At 35.5% G+C, this 20,046-nt stretch overlaps 1 protein-coding gene across 3 annotated transcripts; it reads left to right on the top strand.

Annotated features, from left to right (window-relative positions):
- The first annotated feature begins 237 nt into the window (after positions 1-237).
- LOC127125931 (CLIP-associated protein) lies at positions 238-19,500 on the top strand. 3 transcript variants are annotated; one of them, XM_051054788.1, is made up of 21 exons: positions 238-860; positions 3,086-3,241; positions 3,333-3,395; positions 4,033-4,101; positions 4,277-4,436; positions 5,526-5,684; positions 6,143-6,240; positions 6,526-6,600; positions 6,677-6,745; positions 6,831-6,916; positions 6,983-7,100; positions 7,229-7,327; positions 7,413-7,770; positions 7,913-9,720; positions 10,523-10,624; positions 14,552-14,656; positions 15,452-15,529; positions 15,616-15,684; positions 15,809-15,877; positions 16,361-16,462; positions 19,058-19,500. In XM_051054788.1, exons 1-21 carry the CDS (start codon positions 528-530, stop codon positions 19,217-19,219), a joined length of 4,338 nt encoding a protein of 1,445 aa, XP_050910745.1. In that variant the 5' UTR covers positions 238-527; the 3' UTR covers positions 19,220-19,500. The 3 variants fall into 3 exon arrangements, with proteins under 3 accessions (XP_050910745.1, XP_050910743.1, XP_050910744.1); XM_051054786.1 differs by having other exon boundaries at positions 5,523-5,684; XM_051054787.1 differs by having other exon boundaries at positions 239-860; positions 5,523-5,684; positions 15,455-15,529.
- Positions 19,501-20,046: the final 546 nt, after the last annotated feature.

Raw genomic sequence — 20,046 nt, 5'->3', positions numbered from 1 at the left:
ATTACTTTTTTATTTATTATTTATAAAAGGTTGTAATTTTTATTTTTTATTTAAAAAGAATATTAAGCATACAGTTTAGATGTAGCGGGTATTTTCAAAAAAGTCTTCAGAATTTTATTTTAATAACAATTTTGTTACCAATACAATAAATAAACAGCGTAAAGCAATCAGTAACGTGAGCCACAGTGGTACAAAGGGTAAATTTAAAGTAGAAGAATGGTAAAATTTTCTACAACCACACCCGCAACAACATAACACACCACAAAGCATAGTGTTCATTTTCCTTTCAATTTCATTCATCAGCTCTCTCTCTCTCTCTCTACTGTCTCTGTCGTGCCAGTATCTCTCTTTCTCTTGAATTTGACGGCTCCGCTAAATTAAGCGGTAAATAACCAATCTAACACCGGTTTCCAATTCTCCATCCTTTCCCGTTTCTCTAACGTGCTTCCAAATTCAGTTTCTCCCTTTAACCGCAACCACAACCGCTTAACTTTACGAACTAACAACAGATCTGAAACAGATCCAAAATGGAGGAAGTGTTGGAACTCACACGCGCCAAAGACACCAAAGAAAGGATGGCCGGTGTGGAGCGTCTCTACCAACTTCTAGAAGCTTCTAGAAAGAGTCTCACCTCTTCTGAAGTTACTTCGCTCGTTGATTCCTGCATCGATCTTTTGAAGGATAACAACTTCCGTGTCTCTCAGGGCGCTCTTCAGTCTCTCGCCTCCGCTGTCGTTCTCTCCGGCGAACATTTCAAGCTTCACTTTAACGCTCTTCTTCCTGCCGTTGTTGACCGCCTCGGTGATGCTAAACAGCCTGTCCGTGACGCCGCGCGGCGATTGCTTCTCACACTCATGGAGGTTTCACTTTTACTCTTAGTCATGGATGCCATAGCGTTAACCTTACTCGATTTTAACTTTAGTTGAATTTCAATTCAAATTTGAGTGGTGATTAACGGTGGAGAATTATTATGGATAAGTTTGAGTATATCGAGCGGACTCCACGGGGTTTTAATTGTTCGAAATTTTGCATGAAAGTTTTTACTTGCTTGTTTTGAGTTTGTCCAGACTCATGGTTCAGGATTGAACATTATGTGGAAAATTGATTCATATGGCCATCCCGCTAAATGGATAGTGGGATGATGAGTACTATGTTTCCTTGATTTAATTAGCACAGTTAGGTCTTCAATTGTAGTCGAGGGCGTCTTTAGGATCATTTTGAGTTGTTCTCTTCTATAATTAAAGGTTCTATCGAAATTCCACTATATCAACATCTTTTCACAGAAAATAAACTCTAGAATCGTGTTTTAAATTGTCGTGTCTCTAACTATAATAAATAATTAATATTAGACTGTTGAATTATTTTATAATTTTTTTTCCTTACTATGTTTAACTCCAGATGAGCAATACGAAACACACATTAAGAAACACATAAGGAGATGTCTGCAAGTAGTTTTTGTAGAAGAAAACGCATGTAGGGTTTCATTTTCTGATAGTCCTAACTTTATATATGTAAAAATAAAATTTATCTTATACATATTATTACCTAGTGATATTGATGGCTATGCTTTCTATTAAGTTTACAAAAAAATATGTAGCTACAAAGTGACTGTTCTATGGCTATGCTTTTTATTGACTTGGTGAAGGCATATGATAGAGTGTCTAGAGAGAGTTTGTGGAAAGTCTTAGAGAAGAAAAGGGTTAGGATTGCATATATTCGAGCTATCCAAGATATTTATGAAGGAGTATTGACTAGTGTGCAAACACAGTGTGGAGAGGCAAATGATTTTCTCATTACAATTGGTTTGCATCAAGGTTCAACCCTAAGCACCTACCTTTTTACCTTAATTTTGGATGTACTCACGGAACACATCCAAGAACTAATACCGGGATGCATGTCTTTTGCAGATGATATAGTCCTTCTTAGAGAGTCGAAGGAGGATTTAAATGAGAGCTTTGAAACTTCGAGATGAACTTTAGAAGCACTTGGTTTTTGTCTAAGCAGAAGTAAGACGGAGTATATGGAATGTAAGTTTAACAAAAGAAAAAACGTTTCTAAACTAGATGTGAAAGTTGGAGACCATATTATCCCTCAAGTCACATAGTTTAAATATCTTAGGCCTGTAATACAAAATGATGGAGAAATAGAAGGCGATGTAAACCATCAAATTCAAGCTGGACAGTTGAAATGGAGAAGGGCATCAAGTGTTTTATGTGATGCAAAGGTATCGCTCATGTTGAAAGGAATTTTTTATCGGGATGCGGTAAGACTTGCGATTTTGTACAGGACAAAATGTTGGGTGGTTAAGAATCAACACGACAATAAAGTAACTTTAGCAGAAATGAGGATGTTGCGGTGAATGTGTGCTAAGACTCGACAAGATAAAATTAGAAATGAAAATATTAGAGAGATTGCCGGGATAGCGCCTATTATGGAGAAGATAGTGGAAAATAGATTATGGTGGTCTGGGCATGTAGAGAGAAAGACCGGTATATTCTGTAGTAAGGAGGGTCGTCTAGATGGAGAAAAGACAAATAATTAGAGGAAGGAAAGACCTAGAAAGACTATCAGAGAAATTATTAAGAAAGATCTTGAGATTAATGTTTTCCATAGAAGCATGGTCCTTTATAGAATATTATGACGAAAGTTGATCCATGTAGCCGATCCCATTTAGTGGGATAATGCTTAATTGTTGTTGTTTGTACAAAGTGACTGTTCTGGGTAAATAATTGTTTCTAAAATGGCCTATGGCTAACAGGTAAAGCTGGAAGGTAGAATTGCTATGTCTTATAGATCCACTTGGTTAATTGCAAAGTAATTGCATATTGCAGATATTTTCATAAGCTTGTAATTTATCACCAAATGATGGAGTTTCACATGGCTAGTCTGTCAAAGTTAGATTTATGACCTTTTTGAAGGTTGAGTGTTTCTTTTATGCTGCCATTCTGCATCTCTCCCTAACAGTAAAATGCATAACATTTCGTGTGTATTCTTGAGTTTATGTTCTGTTCTGCTTGCATTCTGAAAATGATTTTTTCGTACCTTTATTTTGGCATTCATTTTGAAATATTTTTGTTATTTGCAGGTTTCTTCTCCTACAATAATTGTTGAAAGAGCAGGATCCTCAGCTTGGGCGCACAAAAGCTGGAGAGTCAGAGAGGAATTTACTCGTACTGTAACATCTGCAATTAATCTATTTTCATCTACCGAACTTCCACTTCAACGGGCTATCCTACCTCCTGTATTGACTTTTACAAATAAGCAGTGTCTTTTGTCGTACAATTAAATAGTTGTAGGATCTGATACTAATTCATTACATGATCAATTGTCAGGTTTTGCAGTTGCTGAGTGACCCAAATCTTGCTGTCAGGGAAGCGGCTATTTTGTGCATTGAGGTATGTATGGCTTATTTTGTATTGTATATTTTAACTTAAGGATTAGGTTCCAATGGCATATTGAGTTTATGTTAGTTACTAAAAAGGGTTATGCCATATCAAATCAATAGTTAATTTAAATTTTTTAAAAATCTTAATCTTAGCTAAAAGTAAAAAATAATTGCTGCTATTTCATTTTGCTTTTAGATGAAAAAATTAGACCAATGCCCTAGATATTGATGAACAAAAAAATGGAAATGGGTATAATGTAGGATGTGGTTGGATCTTTGAACTATGCTAAGTTGTGGTTTTTGGTTATTTGTTTACTAAAATTTGTTATTTTTCAAGGCCTGTTGCCTGTGAATTTCATGACTTTAATTTTGAGAATTGATCTGGTGCTGATTTGTTCTTTTGAAAGTTTGAACTTATCCATTGATGGAAATTTGCTTGTCGTGCATATCATAAATAACTGGATTACATTTATCTTATTTTATTTGACACTTCGGTAATTTATATTACGATGCAATAAACATAGGTCCATTTATTGATATGTTCAGACTCCTACACCCAACTCCTGAGGCTAGCAGTTGTGGTTATTTAAACCACAGTGAATGTTATTGTTAGTGCATTTCTTTGACATTCTCATTCTCTTTTACAGGAAATGTATAAACAAGCTGGACCTCAATTTCGTGATGAGCTTCACCGCTACAGTCTTCCTTCATCTTTGGTATATGTCGAACAAGAATTCATTTCCTGACTGTTTTTTTTATAAATATCTACCCACATAAACACATTTAAACTCATGGATTTGGACCTTTGAAGGTTGATTTACATTTCAATGTCAGCTATTGTGTGAGTTTATTAATTATACTTCCATACCTTTGCATCATGATGGGTTTCAGGTGAAAGATATTAATGCCAGGCTCGAGGGGATTCAACCAAATATTCGCTCTTCAAATGGTATTCCGAGTGGTTATGTTAGTGGAGAAGTTAAGCCTTTGAATCCCAAGAAAAGTAGTCCAAAGGCGAAAAGTTCTTCAAGGGAAGCCTCTCTTTTTGGAGGTTAGAATATCTGCAATTTTTGGATCACAAACATTTCTATATTAATTTAGTATCAATACAATTTTAGACATGCATCACGGATTTATCTTATGCATAATTTCCCTCTTTTACAGGTTCAATAATTGTATATTTTCCTTATCTTTATTGAAATTTTTTTCATTTGAGATAGCTGCATGATAGTGACATTACCAGGGCATACTTTCAAATTTTTATGATGCTGTGAATGTGGAGAGAGAGAGAGAGAGGGGGGGGGGGGGGTTGTTTAGTAGATCCCGTTTTTTGGTTTGAGTTTATACTAGTTTATTCCCTTCTCTATCTTATCATTGAAGCTTTCATATTGTAATGTTAGAGCTTTTACTTTTGATGACAAGGGATGTTATTTCAATTGGCAGCTGTGTTGATTTCCTTTTTTTTCTTTCCGTCAATCTCTTTTTGGAACTTCGGGATACTGTAGCTTACATGCATCCTTAGGTAACTCCACAAGTTATGCGGACATGATAATTGGGATTCAACCTTTAGGCTTAATTACCCTTTGCCTGGGGTCCGCCTACTTTTAGTTGTCAAATGGTGGACTTTTTCTTCTGCACATGTGAAAAGATTGACACGAGATGTAAGTGCAGAATGTGTAAAAACTGAGATTATTTTAGTGGTGAAACTTGGAAAATAATGATTGAAGGGGGGAATGATATGGTTCAAACTTCGAAAGAGATAAGTAACATTCCTAGTGGTAAGTTTGCATAAAGAATCCCACATTGCATGTAGTTAATTAATGAAGGGGTAATGATATGGTTCAAACTTCGAAAGAGATAAGTAACATTCCTAGTTGTAAGTTTGCAAAAAAGAATTCCACATTGTATGGTTTCAATACTTATCCTTACCTTCTTAGCTGGGATGGTGACACTTTAATTAATGAACATTCCTAGTTGTATGTTTGCAAAAAAGAGATCCACATTGCATGTAGTTAAATTTTTTGCATAGTCAAAAAGTATGGTTTCAATACTTATCCTTACCTTCTTAGGTGGGATGGTGATTACTTTAGTTAATGAAGTATTTAAATGTGCCTTTTATTTGTTAAACCATGAGCAGCAGAAGGTGATGTGACGGAGAAACCCATAGACCCTATCAAGGTATACTCAGATAAGGAGTTAATCAGGGAAGTTGAGAAGATTGCATCTATCCTTGTGCCTGAAAAAGACTGGTCCATTCGTATTGCTGCTATGCAGAGAATTGAAGGTCTTGTTCTAGGAGGTTGGTGTTTCAAAGTTCCTTTTCAAGATTGTGTACTGATTTTCATATGCTTATAAATTGATCAGAGTTCAAAGCCGACATTTCAATGCGTCTATTGTGTATTGAGTTATCTTCTTATATATGTTTGATATTTAAATATTATTTAAATGATGTAAGAATAATCTCTAAATATATTGTAGAATGTTCTTAGCATATTCTTACGTACTTAATGCTCTTGAGTGTATAGTTGCCTATATAATAAAATTTCTGTGATGCAGCCTGAACACACACTTTCTCCATATGCCTCTTGTATCCTCCTATTTTCTATCCTACGATAATATGTTTTTTTATTTAATCAATTTTTTCTCTATATTTAAGGAAAGTAGCTCTACATTTATTGTAACTTTAATTGATCGGAGAGTTGTCTTTTCTTTTTTTGGTGTAATGATTGCTGAATTTTCATATACTCTCCTTGTCAGGCGCTACTGATTATCCTTGTTTTCGTGGACTCCTGAAGCAACTTGGTGGACCTTTAAGTACACAATTGTCAGACAGAAGATCTAGCATTGTAAAGCAGGTGCACTAACATTTTTATTCTTTGTCATTATTTAACGCTAGTGTTTTGTTTGTTAGTGAAAAATAATTGTACCGTGTCAAGGTGAAAGTTTTATTTCTTGTTCATCCTTCAATATTTTAAAACTGAGGTTATAGAATTATCTCTGTTGAAGGCTTGAAGCAATCCTGCTTTGTGTATCTTAAAGTGAAAAGTTCATTTATTCATTGACCTTGTCATAGGTGACGTTCTTGTTATGTTTAATACTAATACCAATCTAATTTTAGTTTGTTATTTACTGTATTATAGGCTTGCCATTTATTGTGCTTTTTGTCAAAGGAACTCTTGGGCGATTTTGAAGCATATGCTGAAATGTTTATACCAGTAAGTTCAACCAGCTATCTTTGGTTGTCATGATTGTGATACTTTCAAAACTATTAATTCTTGATCTGATAATCAGGTCCTTTTCAAGCTGGTTGTGATTACTGTGCTTGTAATTGCAGAGTCTGCAGATAACTGCATAAAAACGGTAATGTAATCTTACTGATGTAATTGTCTGCATCTTTTTATGTCTTTTATGTGTTCCATTTTCACCTTTTCATCTATCTTTTCAGATGCTGCGCAACTGCAAAGTTCCCCGTGTGCTTCCCCGTATAGCCGATTGTGCTAAAAATGACCGCAATGCAGTACTTCGTGCAAGGTATGAATTGTCAACTATTGAAATGATACATGAATTTTTTGGTTTTTATAACTCTTTGTATTGTAGGTGTTGTGAATATGCTCTTTTAGTCCTAGAACATTGGCCGGATGCACCAGAAATACTTCGTTCAGCTGAGTTATATGAAGATATGATAAAGTGTTGCGTTTCAGATGCAATGAGTGAGGTAGAATTATAGTTTCAGGTTATTTGATACTTTTTAGTTATTCATTGACATGACATTGTTTATATCAACCACATTACTGTTGCTATAGTATATGTGCGTGCAAATAATTACTGTGTAAAAATTTATAGGTACGGTCTACTGCAAGGATGTGCTACAGAATGTTCGCAAAAACTTGGCCAGAGCGTTGTCGTCGCCTATTTACATCCTTTGACCCTGTTATTCAACGGGTATACATTTATGATCTTGAGGGTGTTTTTCTTCCTTTATTTTGTTGTTCGAGGAGTCATCTTTTAAAGTGAATGTTAACTGCAGTTAATAAATGAAGAGGATGGAGGAATACACAGGCGGCATGCTTCACCTTCCGTTCGTGATAGAGGTACACCAATGTCTTTACCCAGTCAAGCCTCTGCCTCGTCTAATCCACCTGGTTATGGAACATCTGCAATTGTTGCAATGGATAGAAGTTCAAGTTTATCATCAGGGACATCTGTCTCCTCTGGTGTACTTCTTTCACAGGCAAAGTCACTTGGTAAGGGTACAGAACGTAGTTTGGAAAGTGTGTTGCACGCAAGCAAACAGAAGGTCACTGCTATTGAAAGCATGCTTAGAGGCTTGAATATATCTGATAAGCATAATTTATCGTCTCTTCGATCATCAAGTTTGGATCTAGGTACCAAATAAGCTTGGCTGTTAAATATTTTTATTTTCAATTTTCAGGACTTTAAACTATTTGATGGTTGGTGGTAGTGGTGTGTTTCTTTTGTAAACTCTTGATGAACGGCTAAATTTTTCTCTTATTGCCCCTAGTGCAGAAGTTGACCCTCCATCGTCTCGTGATCCGCCTTTCCCAGCTGCTGTCTCTGCATCCAATCATTTGACAAGCTCTTCAACAACAGAACCTACTGCTTATGGTGTCTATAAAGGTAGTAACCGAAATGGTGGTCTGGGTTTGTCAGACATAATCACTCAAATTCAAGCTTCCAAAGATTCTGCCAAGTCATCATATCATAGTAATGTTGAAACTGAGCCATTACCATCATTATCCTCATATTCAACTAGAAGGCCTTCTGAAAGATTACATGAAAGAAGTTCTGTTGATGACATTAGTGACATTAGGGAGGCTAGGCGATTTACGAACCACAACACTGACAAGCAGTATTTGGATGCCCCTTATAGAGATGGAAACTTTAGAGAATCACATAATAGTTATGTGCCTAATTTTCAGAGGCCACTAGTGAGAAAGAATGTAACCGGACGTATGTCTGCTGGCAGGAGGAGGAGTTTTGATGACAACCAGCTATCTCCTGGAGAGATGTCAGGTTATACAGAAGGACCCGCATCTCTTCATGAAGCTTTGAGAGAAGGACTCAGGTCAGGTTCTGACTGGTCTTCTAGGGTTGCTGCCTTTAACTATCTTCACTCACTGTTGCAGCAAGGTCCAAAGGGAACTCTTGAAGTTGTTCAGAATTTTGAGAAGGTAATGAAGTTGTTTTTCCAGCACTTAGATGACCCTCACCATAAAGTTGCACAGGCTGCTCTTTCAACACTAGCAGATATTGTTCCGGCGTGTCGAAAGCCTTTTGAGGGTTACATGGAAAGAATATTACCACATGTCTTTTCCCGGTTAATTGATCCTAAAGAGGTTGTTAGGCAGCCATGTTCTACAACATTGGAAATTGTTAGCAAAACTTACAGTATCGATTCTCTCTTACCTGCACTGTTACGTTCACTAGACGAACAAAGGTCTCCAAAGGCTAAATTGGCCGTGATTGAATTTGCAATCAATTCCTTTAACAAGCATACAATGAATGCAGAAGGTGCTGCTAATATTGGCATACTAAAATTGTGGCTTGCTAAGTTAACCCCTTTGGTTCATGACAAGAATACCAAGCTTAAAGAATCAGCTATTACTTGCATTATATCAGTGTATACTCACTTCGATTCAACTGCAGTTCTTAATTTCATTCTGAGTTTGTCAGTGGAAGAACAAAATTCTTTGAGACGTGCCCTTAAACAGTACACCCCTCGCATTGAAGTAGAGCTAATAAACTATATGCAGAGCAAGAAAGAGCGACAACGTTCCAAGTCTTCCTATGATCCATCTGATGTTGTAGGAACATCATCTGAAGATGGGTATGTTGGTTTCTCTAGAAAAACTCAATACCTTGGAAGATATTCGGTTGGTTCCCTAGATAGTGATGGTGGTCGGAAGTGGAGTTCCCAGGATTCAACTCTTTTGAAATCCAGTCTTGGTCCAGCAGCTTCTGTTGAAAGTGAGGATCATAGTCATAACCATAACCTTGAGACTGATTCTAATTTTGACAGTCTTAGCTCAAAACCCAAAGATTTTGCATATTCAGTCAATCCAATGGGTCAAAATTTTGGCCCTCAATCTAGCCAACATGGACAAGTGGACAGTAGAATGAATTTCGAGGGTCTTTCAACTCCTCGTCTAGATGTTAACGGTCTGATGTCATTAGAGCGTTTAGATGTTGGTGAAGGCTATGCACATGACGAAGAATTTTCTTCTGCACTGGAACCTAATTATCACTCAACCGAAGCTGTAAAGATTAACTCTATGACAGACACTGGGCCCAGCATTCCTCAAATTCTTCATACGGTGAGTTATGCTACTGGTGGAGGACCAGTTTGTTTTTAAATCTATTAGTTGAAAATAAAAGATTCTGTAGGAGAGATAAAGAGTATGAGAGGAATTTGAAGGAAATAAACCATTCTCCATGAACAGCATAATGTAGCAAAAAAAAGTAGGAAGAAAAAGAATCACAAGCTCAAGTAAATGGAAAATTGTTCAAAACAATCAAAGGAACTAACAATTTGTTAAATACTGATAAAAGGAGAATGGTTTATCCTCAATTCCTCAGGGCTCTATTTACTCGATGCAAAAAGATATAAATGAATCAGTACCTTAACTAAACCCCTCTAACTAGACAACCAACTGCTCTAATCATCCCTGATGAAGTTTTCCTTTTCAGCTGTCCTAGACAAAAACAGAAACCCCCAACGGTAGTTCACTATAAAACCCACAAGGAGGCCAAGAACACAAGTCAATCAAAAAGAAATAATGGCTGCTGTCATTTTTAAATCTCTAGCATTATGCTGCAGCTAGTAAGAGTGAACATAATAAAAAAATTAAACCTTTCCTTGTATCTTCTTTTGTATCCTCACCCTTCCCAAAACCTTGATAATGAGCCGTTGGGAAACTGTCTACAATAGTGGGGCAAACCAAAATCTCTAGAATCATCCTTGTGACTCTAGAAGCAGCCAAGTCAAGTTACAATGTAAAAACAAGTGTCTGCTAGTGGATACATTTTTATCCCGTTGATAATTTTTTTAGGTTTATTTTGATAGTTGTATCTTAGACTGTTTCACATAAAAACTCAAGATATAGTTATTCTGCGTAGATATGCAATCCTAATGATGGAAGCCCTGTTTCAAGTAAACATACTGCACTTCAACAGTTATTAGAAGCTTCTACAACAAATGATCATTCTCTTTGGACCAAGGTATGCTTGATTTGATGTTGAGTGTCTCTCTTTCTTCTTGTCCCTAAGTTTGGTTGTTATTGCTATTTACCAAATGCACTCTTTTGGAATGAGAAAGTTAATAATGTCCATCAAACTTCATTATTCAAATGTTTCCTTTTGTTGTGTTACCGAATAATACTAATGTTGATTATTTATTGAATAGCTAATATTGATATCAAGTAAGTCTTCTTGTATTCCTATCTTTGATACTGGTGTTATAGGGTTTTATACACAGAGGAAAGAGAGAAAATAAATACTTTGAATTCTGATTATGTTTCATCATAATAGAACTAAGGCTAACCTTCCTTTATTCTGGTACCGGACTCATTCCTGGACAACTCAACAAGGTGGCTGGACTGATCATTAATCTGAAAAGCTCTTTGGCAAGAAATTCAGGATTTTAACAAAACATAAATAAAATTGAACTTGAGCTTGATGTGCATCTCAGGCCTAAATAAATCACACAATATGGAGAGACAACAATACATTGCTTGAAAGACAACTCAACAAAATGGCTGGATCAGTCACCAATCTGGGGAGCTGTTTGGATTCTTTGGAATGTTCTATAACCAGGAATATTTGGAAATTTTAAAACCACAAGAAAATTAATACCCAGAAGAAAAAACCTTGAATTTGAAATTGAGCCAAATGTGTAACACATCCATAAATAATTCACCCTGGCATGACTTGTTGGTGGGATAGTGGAAATTATCATAGGCATAACTTATAATGGGGAGACTGGTATAAGTTACAGTTAATTAATCACTGAATTAGAATAGGAAGACCAAATTGCATATCGGATGGCATAGGCCAAAATTGAATTTGGGAGAGTTGCGGCCAGAGAACATTTAGGATGGTCAGGGTTAAGCTTAATTTAGCCTGAAATTGAGATGAATTGATCCAAGGTTGTGAAAAGTTTCGGAAGCAATAAAAAATGTATATGACCAGCCAGAAGAAAATAAACATGTAGATGATCGTAGAATTAAGTAAACTTGGTGGAAAAATATGGTGGAAACGACACAGACAGGATGTTATCACACTGAAACCATACATGTTGAATATGTAGGGTTTTAAGATGAGTAATGAATATGAAAAATTATAAATACTTTAGATTGTGATTATGGTTCAATACAGAAGAGTAATCCTTAATATACTTTTTATACTAGTATTGGACTCCTAATTTTGATGAAATTTTAGAGAAATATGGAATCCTATCCAAAAGTAGTGTTTGTTTTTCAAGATATAAAATAACATTCTTGAAAATGATACTCCTAGGAAAATCATTTATAAGAATTCTAGGTAAGTTCAAAAACATGTTTTGAAGCATTTAACATTGATGGGATAGTTTTATATAATTTAATATGCAGCAGAAAAAGGTGGGAATGGAAGTTACTATTTAAAACATGGATATAATTTCAATTCCTATATCACAAGAGAGAAGATACCCACCCCTCACGGGAATAAAAATTGAAATAATTGTGGGAATCTTTATTCTAGGTGTTTTTTTTGCAGAATTGTGTTTTTTAAAAATTGTAACAAACAGGAGAATGTAATGTTTTCACGATATATTACCTGCGAATAATTCTAGAAACCTTTGAAGCACGGACATCCTGAAAACGACTCCGACCCTGACACGGTGACACCGGTAATAATTTGAAAATAAAATAAAAATTAAACATAATCATAAGTGTCGGTACAGGTGTCAAACACCAGCATGGACAAAGACATGCATTTTTTCAAAGGTGTCGGTGCTATATAGCTAGAAACACTCAACGTACACAAGATTATATCTTGTTGAAGATATAAATTGTAAAGATCCTACCAATTTAACAAACTTATATGTATTGCATATTTATGAATAAATACGCATATAAAAAAACACAAGTTATTTATAACAACTTCAACATTCAAATCACCTCCAAAATACTTAAGTCAAAGATAATAAGATACATAACACAACAGGTAGGCAATGAACTGAGTGGCTGAGGAAATAAGTGATTTGGTGGCTGTATTAGCAAGTTTTAACAATACAATTGGATTAAGTAGTTATATTTGGAACATTTTTAGAATTTAATTTGGAGTTAAGGGAGAGTTAATTGGAATTAAAGGAGAGAATTAAATGGGAGCAGAGTACGGCAAAAACAAGAACGAACAAAAATGCGCAATCTAAGTGTTTCTACGCGATCCCACTAGTCCTACCCAAATCCGAGTTTTCCCCTTAGCAGATTGACAAGCTCATCAGAATCGTAGAATCTGCGATTCAATTCTACGAGTAGGATCGCGATTCTAATTACCATGGCTCTAGAACTACTAGAAAGAGACTCTAGAACTACGAGAAAGAGAAAACCGGATCTTCATCCAAAACTTTGAAGCATCAGGTATATGCCAAGGTAGTCAAGCACGGGATCTTAAGTAGGATCGGACGGCCGGTAAAAGATCCTAAAACTAGGATCGTAACACGGCACTTAAGATCTTACCAAAGGGCAAAATGGTAATTTGACATATATACATACACACAAAAACATGAAATTTATAATACACGAACAAAATAACCCATGAATCACAAACTTCAATCAATTTAATTAATAATTTATAACCATCATTCCATAATTTAACAAGCTCAAAAGATTTTGTTTAAAATAAGTATCTCAAAAAACATAAATCTAACAAACAAGTCTAATCATCTAAGATATTTATATTCTCATATCATGATAGTCATATAAAGGCAATTTCAGCACGTAAGATCTTAAGATCCAACCCTCTATCTTGACCACAAAATGCACAAAAAAGTTTTTTCTAAGACCGTAGTACTAAAAAGCAACTTCAACACGTAAGATCTTTAGATCTTAAGACCCAGCACTCGATCTTGACTACACTAATGAGTCATCTCTCTTATAAATCTAATATTTTACCCATTGTGATATATTTTTTTTTGATAAGCAAGACTTAACGACTTGAACTCAACAATCTCCCTGACAACTATGAGTCTTCCACATCCTATAATATGGTCCAATGTATGATCCATCTCCCACTTCCTCTACTAAGGTGAACTAGGGCTTTGATACTATTTGTTGAGGAGTCGGGGAGCGCTGGGAAAAGGAACGGACCAATGCTCTAGCACCACAGGAGAGGGAGATGCTACATCTCCACGAAAAATCTTAAGGCATTTGGTATATGAGCCACCTCTCTTATAAATCAAGCATTTTATCCATTTATAATCAATGTGTGACTTAACCCCTGACACTTGATTGAATAAGATAGTACTAACATAAGAAACCAATCCTGGGATAAACGATCATACATATCAAGAGATTTTAAGATGCTTTCATGCATTTTCCAACAAATCTAAGATATTTTACATTATGTTGAGATACAACTAATTATTATGATATATTTGTCATGTTTTCTAACCTAAAATATTTTTTTCCTAGTCTCCTCTAAAAACACACACTGCTAATTTCTTTAGATCTACCAAGTTGGGTTTGTGCAGCACTTTTTTTCATATGGAAAATTTTGACATGCGTCCAATTTATATTCTGTTGTATTCGTAGCATCCTTAGAATCTGGGCTTGGGGTCTAACCCAAACCACAAATCTGGTTTATAAAGTGAGGGTTTCTTAAGCGTTAAAAGCACTAAATATCTCCACAAGCAATATGGGATTAGGTTCACACCTTCATGTTAAAAGCACTAAATATCTCCATAAGCAATATGGGATTAGGTTCACACCTTTATATATAGCACATGTATCAATGCTTGAGTTTTGACTATTTGTTTGCGCACAATCAATCAATTGATGTATAAATAGATAAGTTCTGTTTGTATACGAGCAATATGTCTAACAACAATGCTCAATATATTTGGATTTTTTATCACTAAATAATGGTCATGTTATGGTGTACTTGCAGTACTTCAATCAGATTTTGACAGTTGTGCTTGAGGTACTGGATGATTCGGATTCCTCAGTCAGAGAGCTTGCTCTTTCATTGATAGTAGAAATGCTCAAAAACCAGGTTCGTACTTGGCACGGTACATCAAGTTTGTCAAGATCGAGATCTTACATAAAATTGGGAGAGAATAGCAAGTTCGTAAAATATAAAATCGTAGTTATGATCGAAAGATCCTACCCAATTATTTTTGTAAGATATCGAAAGTGGATAACAAGATCGTAAAACATAAGATCGCAACAAAAATCGTAAGATCCTACTAAAATGAAAAAATAATAGTATATATTTAAAGTATTTTTACATGATATATGTTAGTAGGCAAGTGTAAACTCTTTTTCATATTCTTTAGGCATGCATGATTGAATTTTTATACTTTATTACTATCACATGGAACATTAGTTAGACATTAGGGACATATTTGGTCAACTACTAGGATTATCATAAGTCAATTAGTTAAAACAAACTCTATTTATTGTCTAAACTCTAAATCTAAAACTTCATTATTTCAAAAGATACGCATTCATCCCCACCGTAATTTTTGTGCCTCCGTATCTTGTCATCCTTCTCACGTGGCCGGAAAACGGCCAACCATGGCCGAAACTGGCAAAGATCGCACAAAATCAATTATCTTACGATTTTTTTCACAATTTGGCTACAACACGCAAATCTACTTGAGATCGGGATCGTTGGGGTTGAGTGAAATCATAAAATGTTAAGATTTTAAGATCTAGATCGAGATCTCGACAACCATGCCGTGCATTTTCTCCCCTTGGAAGTATAAGGCATTTTTTGGACTTGAATAATATCAAAAAAATAATTTATAGTTGTGTAAATGATTTATTTTATTACTTTTATTTTTAGCAGAAAGATGCATTGGAGAATTCAGTTGAGATTGTAATTGAGAAGCTGCTTCATGTTACAAAAGATATTGTTCCTAAGGTAGCCGAAGTTATCCTATTCTATTTAGTGTTTTCTACTTATCCTTTCTTTTCATATAGTCTCAGTTTCTTTCATTCATTATTCAGGTTTCAAATGAAGCAGAGCACTGTCTGACCATTGTTTTATCTCAGTATGATCCATTCAGATGTTTAAGTGTATGTATTTGCTTGTTTTTTGTACTCTGTAGCCACCTTATTCCCTGTAAAATGTTTGGTAAAAGAAAATGGGACTTCACCTTGTTAACTTTAATGTTAATGCTCAATGTTTAAACTGTTTCAGGTTATTGCCCCTCTACTGGTTACCGAGGATGATAAAACGCTTGTCACTTGCATTAATTGCTTAACAAAGGTAATTGTCCCTTGAACAACCTTTTTACTATTTTGGAAATAAGCCATTGAACCCAATGACATATTTCAATATTGGGGGTATTGTGCCCATATGCTATACCTGTGTCCTGGTGATACTTGTAAAACATATCCCTTAAGTGTTCTTCATTTCTTATTTATTTCTATCCTATGTTAATTGGCTACTACATTATATGAATAGCATAAACCAGCAAGTGATCCTTAAATTGGACATGAAGCTAAAAAATAGGATAAACCAGTGAATGATCCTTAAATTGGACATGAAGCTTCAATCTAACCAGTGAACTGTTCTAGCCTCCTCCGTATCATATCCAATTTTAGAGAATTCACTATATTTCCATATCTGTACCATACATGTACATGCCATTCTTCTTTGGAAGGGATCCTTTTTAATGCACCAATTAATAGTTATGCTTTATAAACATTTATTGTGTAACAAATAACATCATATTATTCCTTTCTTCAGCTTGTGGGAAGGCTCACTCAGGAGGAGCTGATGGCCCAGTTACCCTCGTTTCTACCTTCTCTTTTCGAAGCTTTTGGAAACCAAAGTGCAGATGTTCGCAAGGTACTTTGAGTCTTTTATCTGCAGTAATTTATGTCCCATCATTCCTTACATTTTTTGAATTTTGAAGTGATAATTTCTTGTCAGTCAAAACATCACGATGTGGTGTATATGTAGTTATAACCACTTTATTTGTCAACAGAAAATATGGTGCTTTAGACCTATTTGGCACCTGCTTAAAACGTATTGGTACCATAAAATAGTTTATCCCCTAAGAAATGTATTTTGGGCAAGAAGATAACGGCTGAAACATTTTGGATGATTGAGCAGAACCTGCTTTGCATGATATTAAATGCTGGTTCTTTACACAATAAAATTACAGAATTTCAATATATAGAAAAATAACACAAACAGAATGATAGGACCAGTTTGGTACCTTCCAAGAATTCGAGAGTCTTGGATCTCTCCTTTCCTAAATGTTCGATAGTTAGGTGTCTCTCAATAACCACTCAATAACTTTCCGCTAAAGCTCCCTCTGTTCAGTGTCTCCCTTTTATAATTACAAACTACCTAAAACTAAATGGACATAAATACTTGCATAATTAATTACTGCTCACAGCAATAACACCCCCATTATGCAGTCACTATCCTCTAAAGTAATTGACTCATAACTAGGAGTAACTTTCCTAAAACTGATAATCAGTTTAGTCCTGTCATCTTATACACACTTAAATAAGAGGTCTAACAATACTCCCTCCTAAAGATTCACCTTGTCCCCACCAAAGTCCCAAAACTTGTATTCAGCCACCTCTTTGGGTTTCTCACCATAGTTTTCATCTTCCATATTTTCCTCCAATAGCAAGACTTGAAATTGTTTATTTGCATATACATACATGTCCAGGGCTAAACTTCTCATCACATCGGAAACATAGTCCTTTACGTGATTTATCTTGCAGTTCTGCATCTGTCAACCTTCTAAAGTATCTCCCTTTGTAAAAAGAGTTTAGGTGAGACCGGTTTGCCTCACTTGTGGAACTTGCAGTAGTGAAAACAGTCTGTGCATAACTTTTATTTCCCGGATCACATGTTACATTCCTGCTATTGTCGTAGTTTTTGAAGGTCAGTTCACCAGCAGAGTTTGTACCACCATTCCCTTTATTCAACAAGTTATTTTTCTCATCAACCCTTTGTGCATAATCCATTAATTCATATAATCTTTCAACTAGATGAAGCTTTAGTTCAGCCCTTATCACATCTTTGAGTCCATTCAAAAGAATTCCTTTTAAGTAAGACGACTCAGCACTTTTCAGGAGACCTGCATATAGCTCAATTTGCTCTCTATAATCTTCCACTGTTCCTGTTTGTTTGAGACTCAGTAACAATTCAAAGGGACTTTGAATCATTGAGGGTTGAAAACGTTTAAGGATGACTGTTCTGAATTCCCCCCAAGTCGAGTTTAGTGAAGATACCGCCCACTATTGATACCATGCAAGTGCTTTGCCCTCCATGGTTGCCATCACTGCCTGCAATCTCTCTGTTTCATCCACTCGCTTCAGGTCAAAATAACGCTCGACACAGTTCAACCATCAGTATGCATCAGTACCTTCAAAAATTGGAATTTTCAATTTTCACCATCTTTCTTTGCGGGACCGTGGATGTCGGTGATTCACTGACACATACTCTTCATCAGTTTGGTCCTCGCTGTGCGTGATCCTGCTGGACTTTGGTGCCTCATGCGACGAACAGTTTTGACTAGTTCCGTCATTTGTTGTCTAACCTCCATTCGCTCCACATGGTCTTCATCGCGTTGTTTCTCCACTGTTTCTTTTCATTGCTAACAACGCTTCAAATCCACGTTCGAGAATTTTCAATCTGGCCTCCATTTCCCCCTCGCGTAGATACCATAAAATAGTCCTGGAAGAAAACTGCTCTTATACCAGTTGATAGAAACTGGTTCTTTACACAATAAAATTACAAAATTTCAATATAGAGAAATAACAAACAGAGTGACAGGACCAATTTGATTCATTCCAAGAATTCGAAAGTTTTGAATCTCTCTCTTCCCAAATATACGAGAGTTGGGTCTCTCCCAATAACCATTCAATAACTTTCCGCCAAAACTCCCTGGGTTCAATATCTCCCTTTTATAATTATACACCACCTAAAACTGAATGGACATAAATGAGGCACTGGTGATACAATTCCATTGAGAATATACCCCATGAAAAAAATCTACAGGATAATTTGCCATACCAAATGCATTAATAGAATGGGATGATCATTCCTTTCCATTCTTAATTTTTGGGACTCATTTGAACAAAATCATTTCTGGGAACTACTAATGCTTTCCATGTGTTGAGCATCTCGTATTTTGGTAATAGTGATTTTAGTTGATCTAAGCACCTGAACTTGCATTGCATCCGTGCCTTGATATTATTGCTTAATATTTGTTTACTCTTGACAAAGTAATAAATTGTAACTGAACATTAGTATTAGAAGAAAATGGTAAATCTGACCGGTTCTATTCTTTGAATTAGGATTAAGGGTAATATTTTATCGTTAGTAATTGCTTTTTTGTTTATTCGTACACGTGTCCTTTGTCCCCTTTATATCTGGTCTATTTGATGCTTATTTTATGTAAATGGTGGATGGTTGCAGACCGTTGTTTTCTGTTTGGTGGATATTTATATCATGCTTGGAAAAGCATTCTTGCCATATTTGCAAGGCCTCAACAGCACACAGTTGAAGCTGGTCACCATTTATGCGAATCGAATCTCACAAGCCAGGACTGGAAAAACAATTGACGCCGTTCATGATTAGCAGGTTCCTTGTGAATAATATTTATGCCTTTTGGATGTTGTCTTCTTCATTGCTGTGCATTATGTATATTTGCGTGCGAGAACTTTAGAAGTGGATTTCAATTTTTTACTCCCTCACCTTTTCCCCCCCTTCTATTTATATATATTTTTTTCCTTTCCTTTTCTTTTTCCCTGCCAATGTTTGTTGGAGTTTGGAGAGTGCTGGTGGTGGAATACAGTGCGCAAATTGTAATCTACATTGAGAAAATATTATATTGATTGTATTGAGTGGTTTACACAAAAGCTTCATTGGTTCAGTTACTTGAATATACTTTGGATCGTTTGGGGAAGCTTTTCTTCTAGCTATAATTTTGATTCATCCAACGGTGAGCTTTGGATTTTTTTGGGGGTATGCATGTGCGAGCTAATGAAGAAAATAAAGGACTTCTAATGCATTACAGTTGTATGAATCACCTTTTGAATTTATCCTGTGAAATTCACAAATGATTGATGATATAAAACCATATAAAGATGTTAGAATTATAAAGTATAATTGGTTTCTTGATTGGTAAGAAATTCACAAATGTAGAAAAGAAGAAAATAATAAGAACACAATGAAATTGATTATAAATGACTATTCTTTACTTTCTCTTTGAAAGAAGATTACAAGTGTTATAGAATAGTAAAATAACCTCTCTCATCTTAATTAGGATTTGTCTTATGCAATGATGAGAGACTACTATGCTATTTATAAGAAAATTAACACACTAACCTAATGGGATTTTACACACATACCAATTACACAAGCTAATTTAGAGAACAAGCTAACTTAAACAATTGAGCATAACA

Source organism: Lathyrus oleraceus, chromosome 3 (genome assembly GCF_024323335.1).
Source record: "Lathyrus oleraceus cultivar Zhongwan6 chromosome 3, CAAS_Psat_ZW6_1.0, whole genome shotgun sequence".
In the NCBI taxonomy this organism is placed as follows: Eukaryota; Viridiplantae; Streptophyta; class Magnoliopsida; order Fabales; family Fabaceae; genus Lathyrus; species Lathyrus oleraceus.
This window is presented reverse-complemented; position numbering and strand designations above follow the sequence as displayed.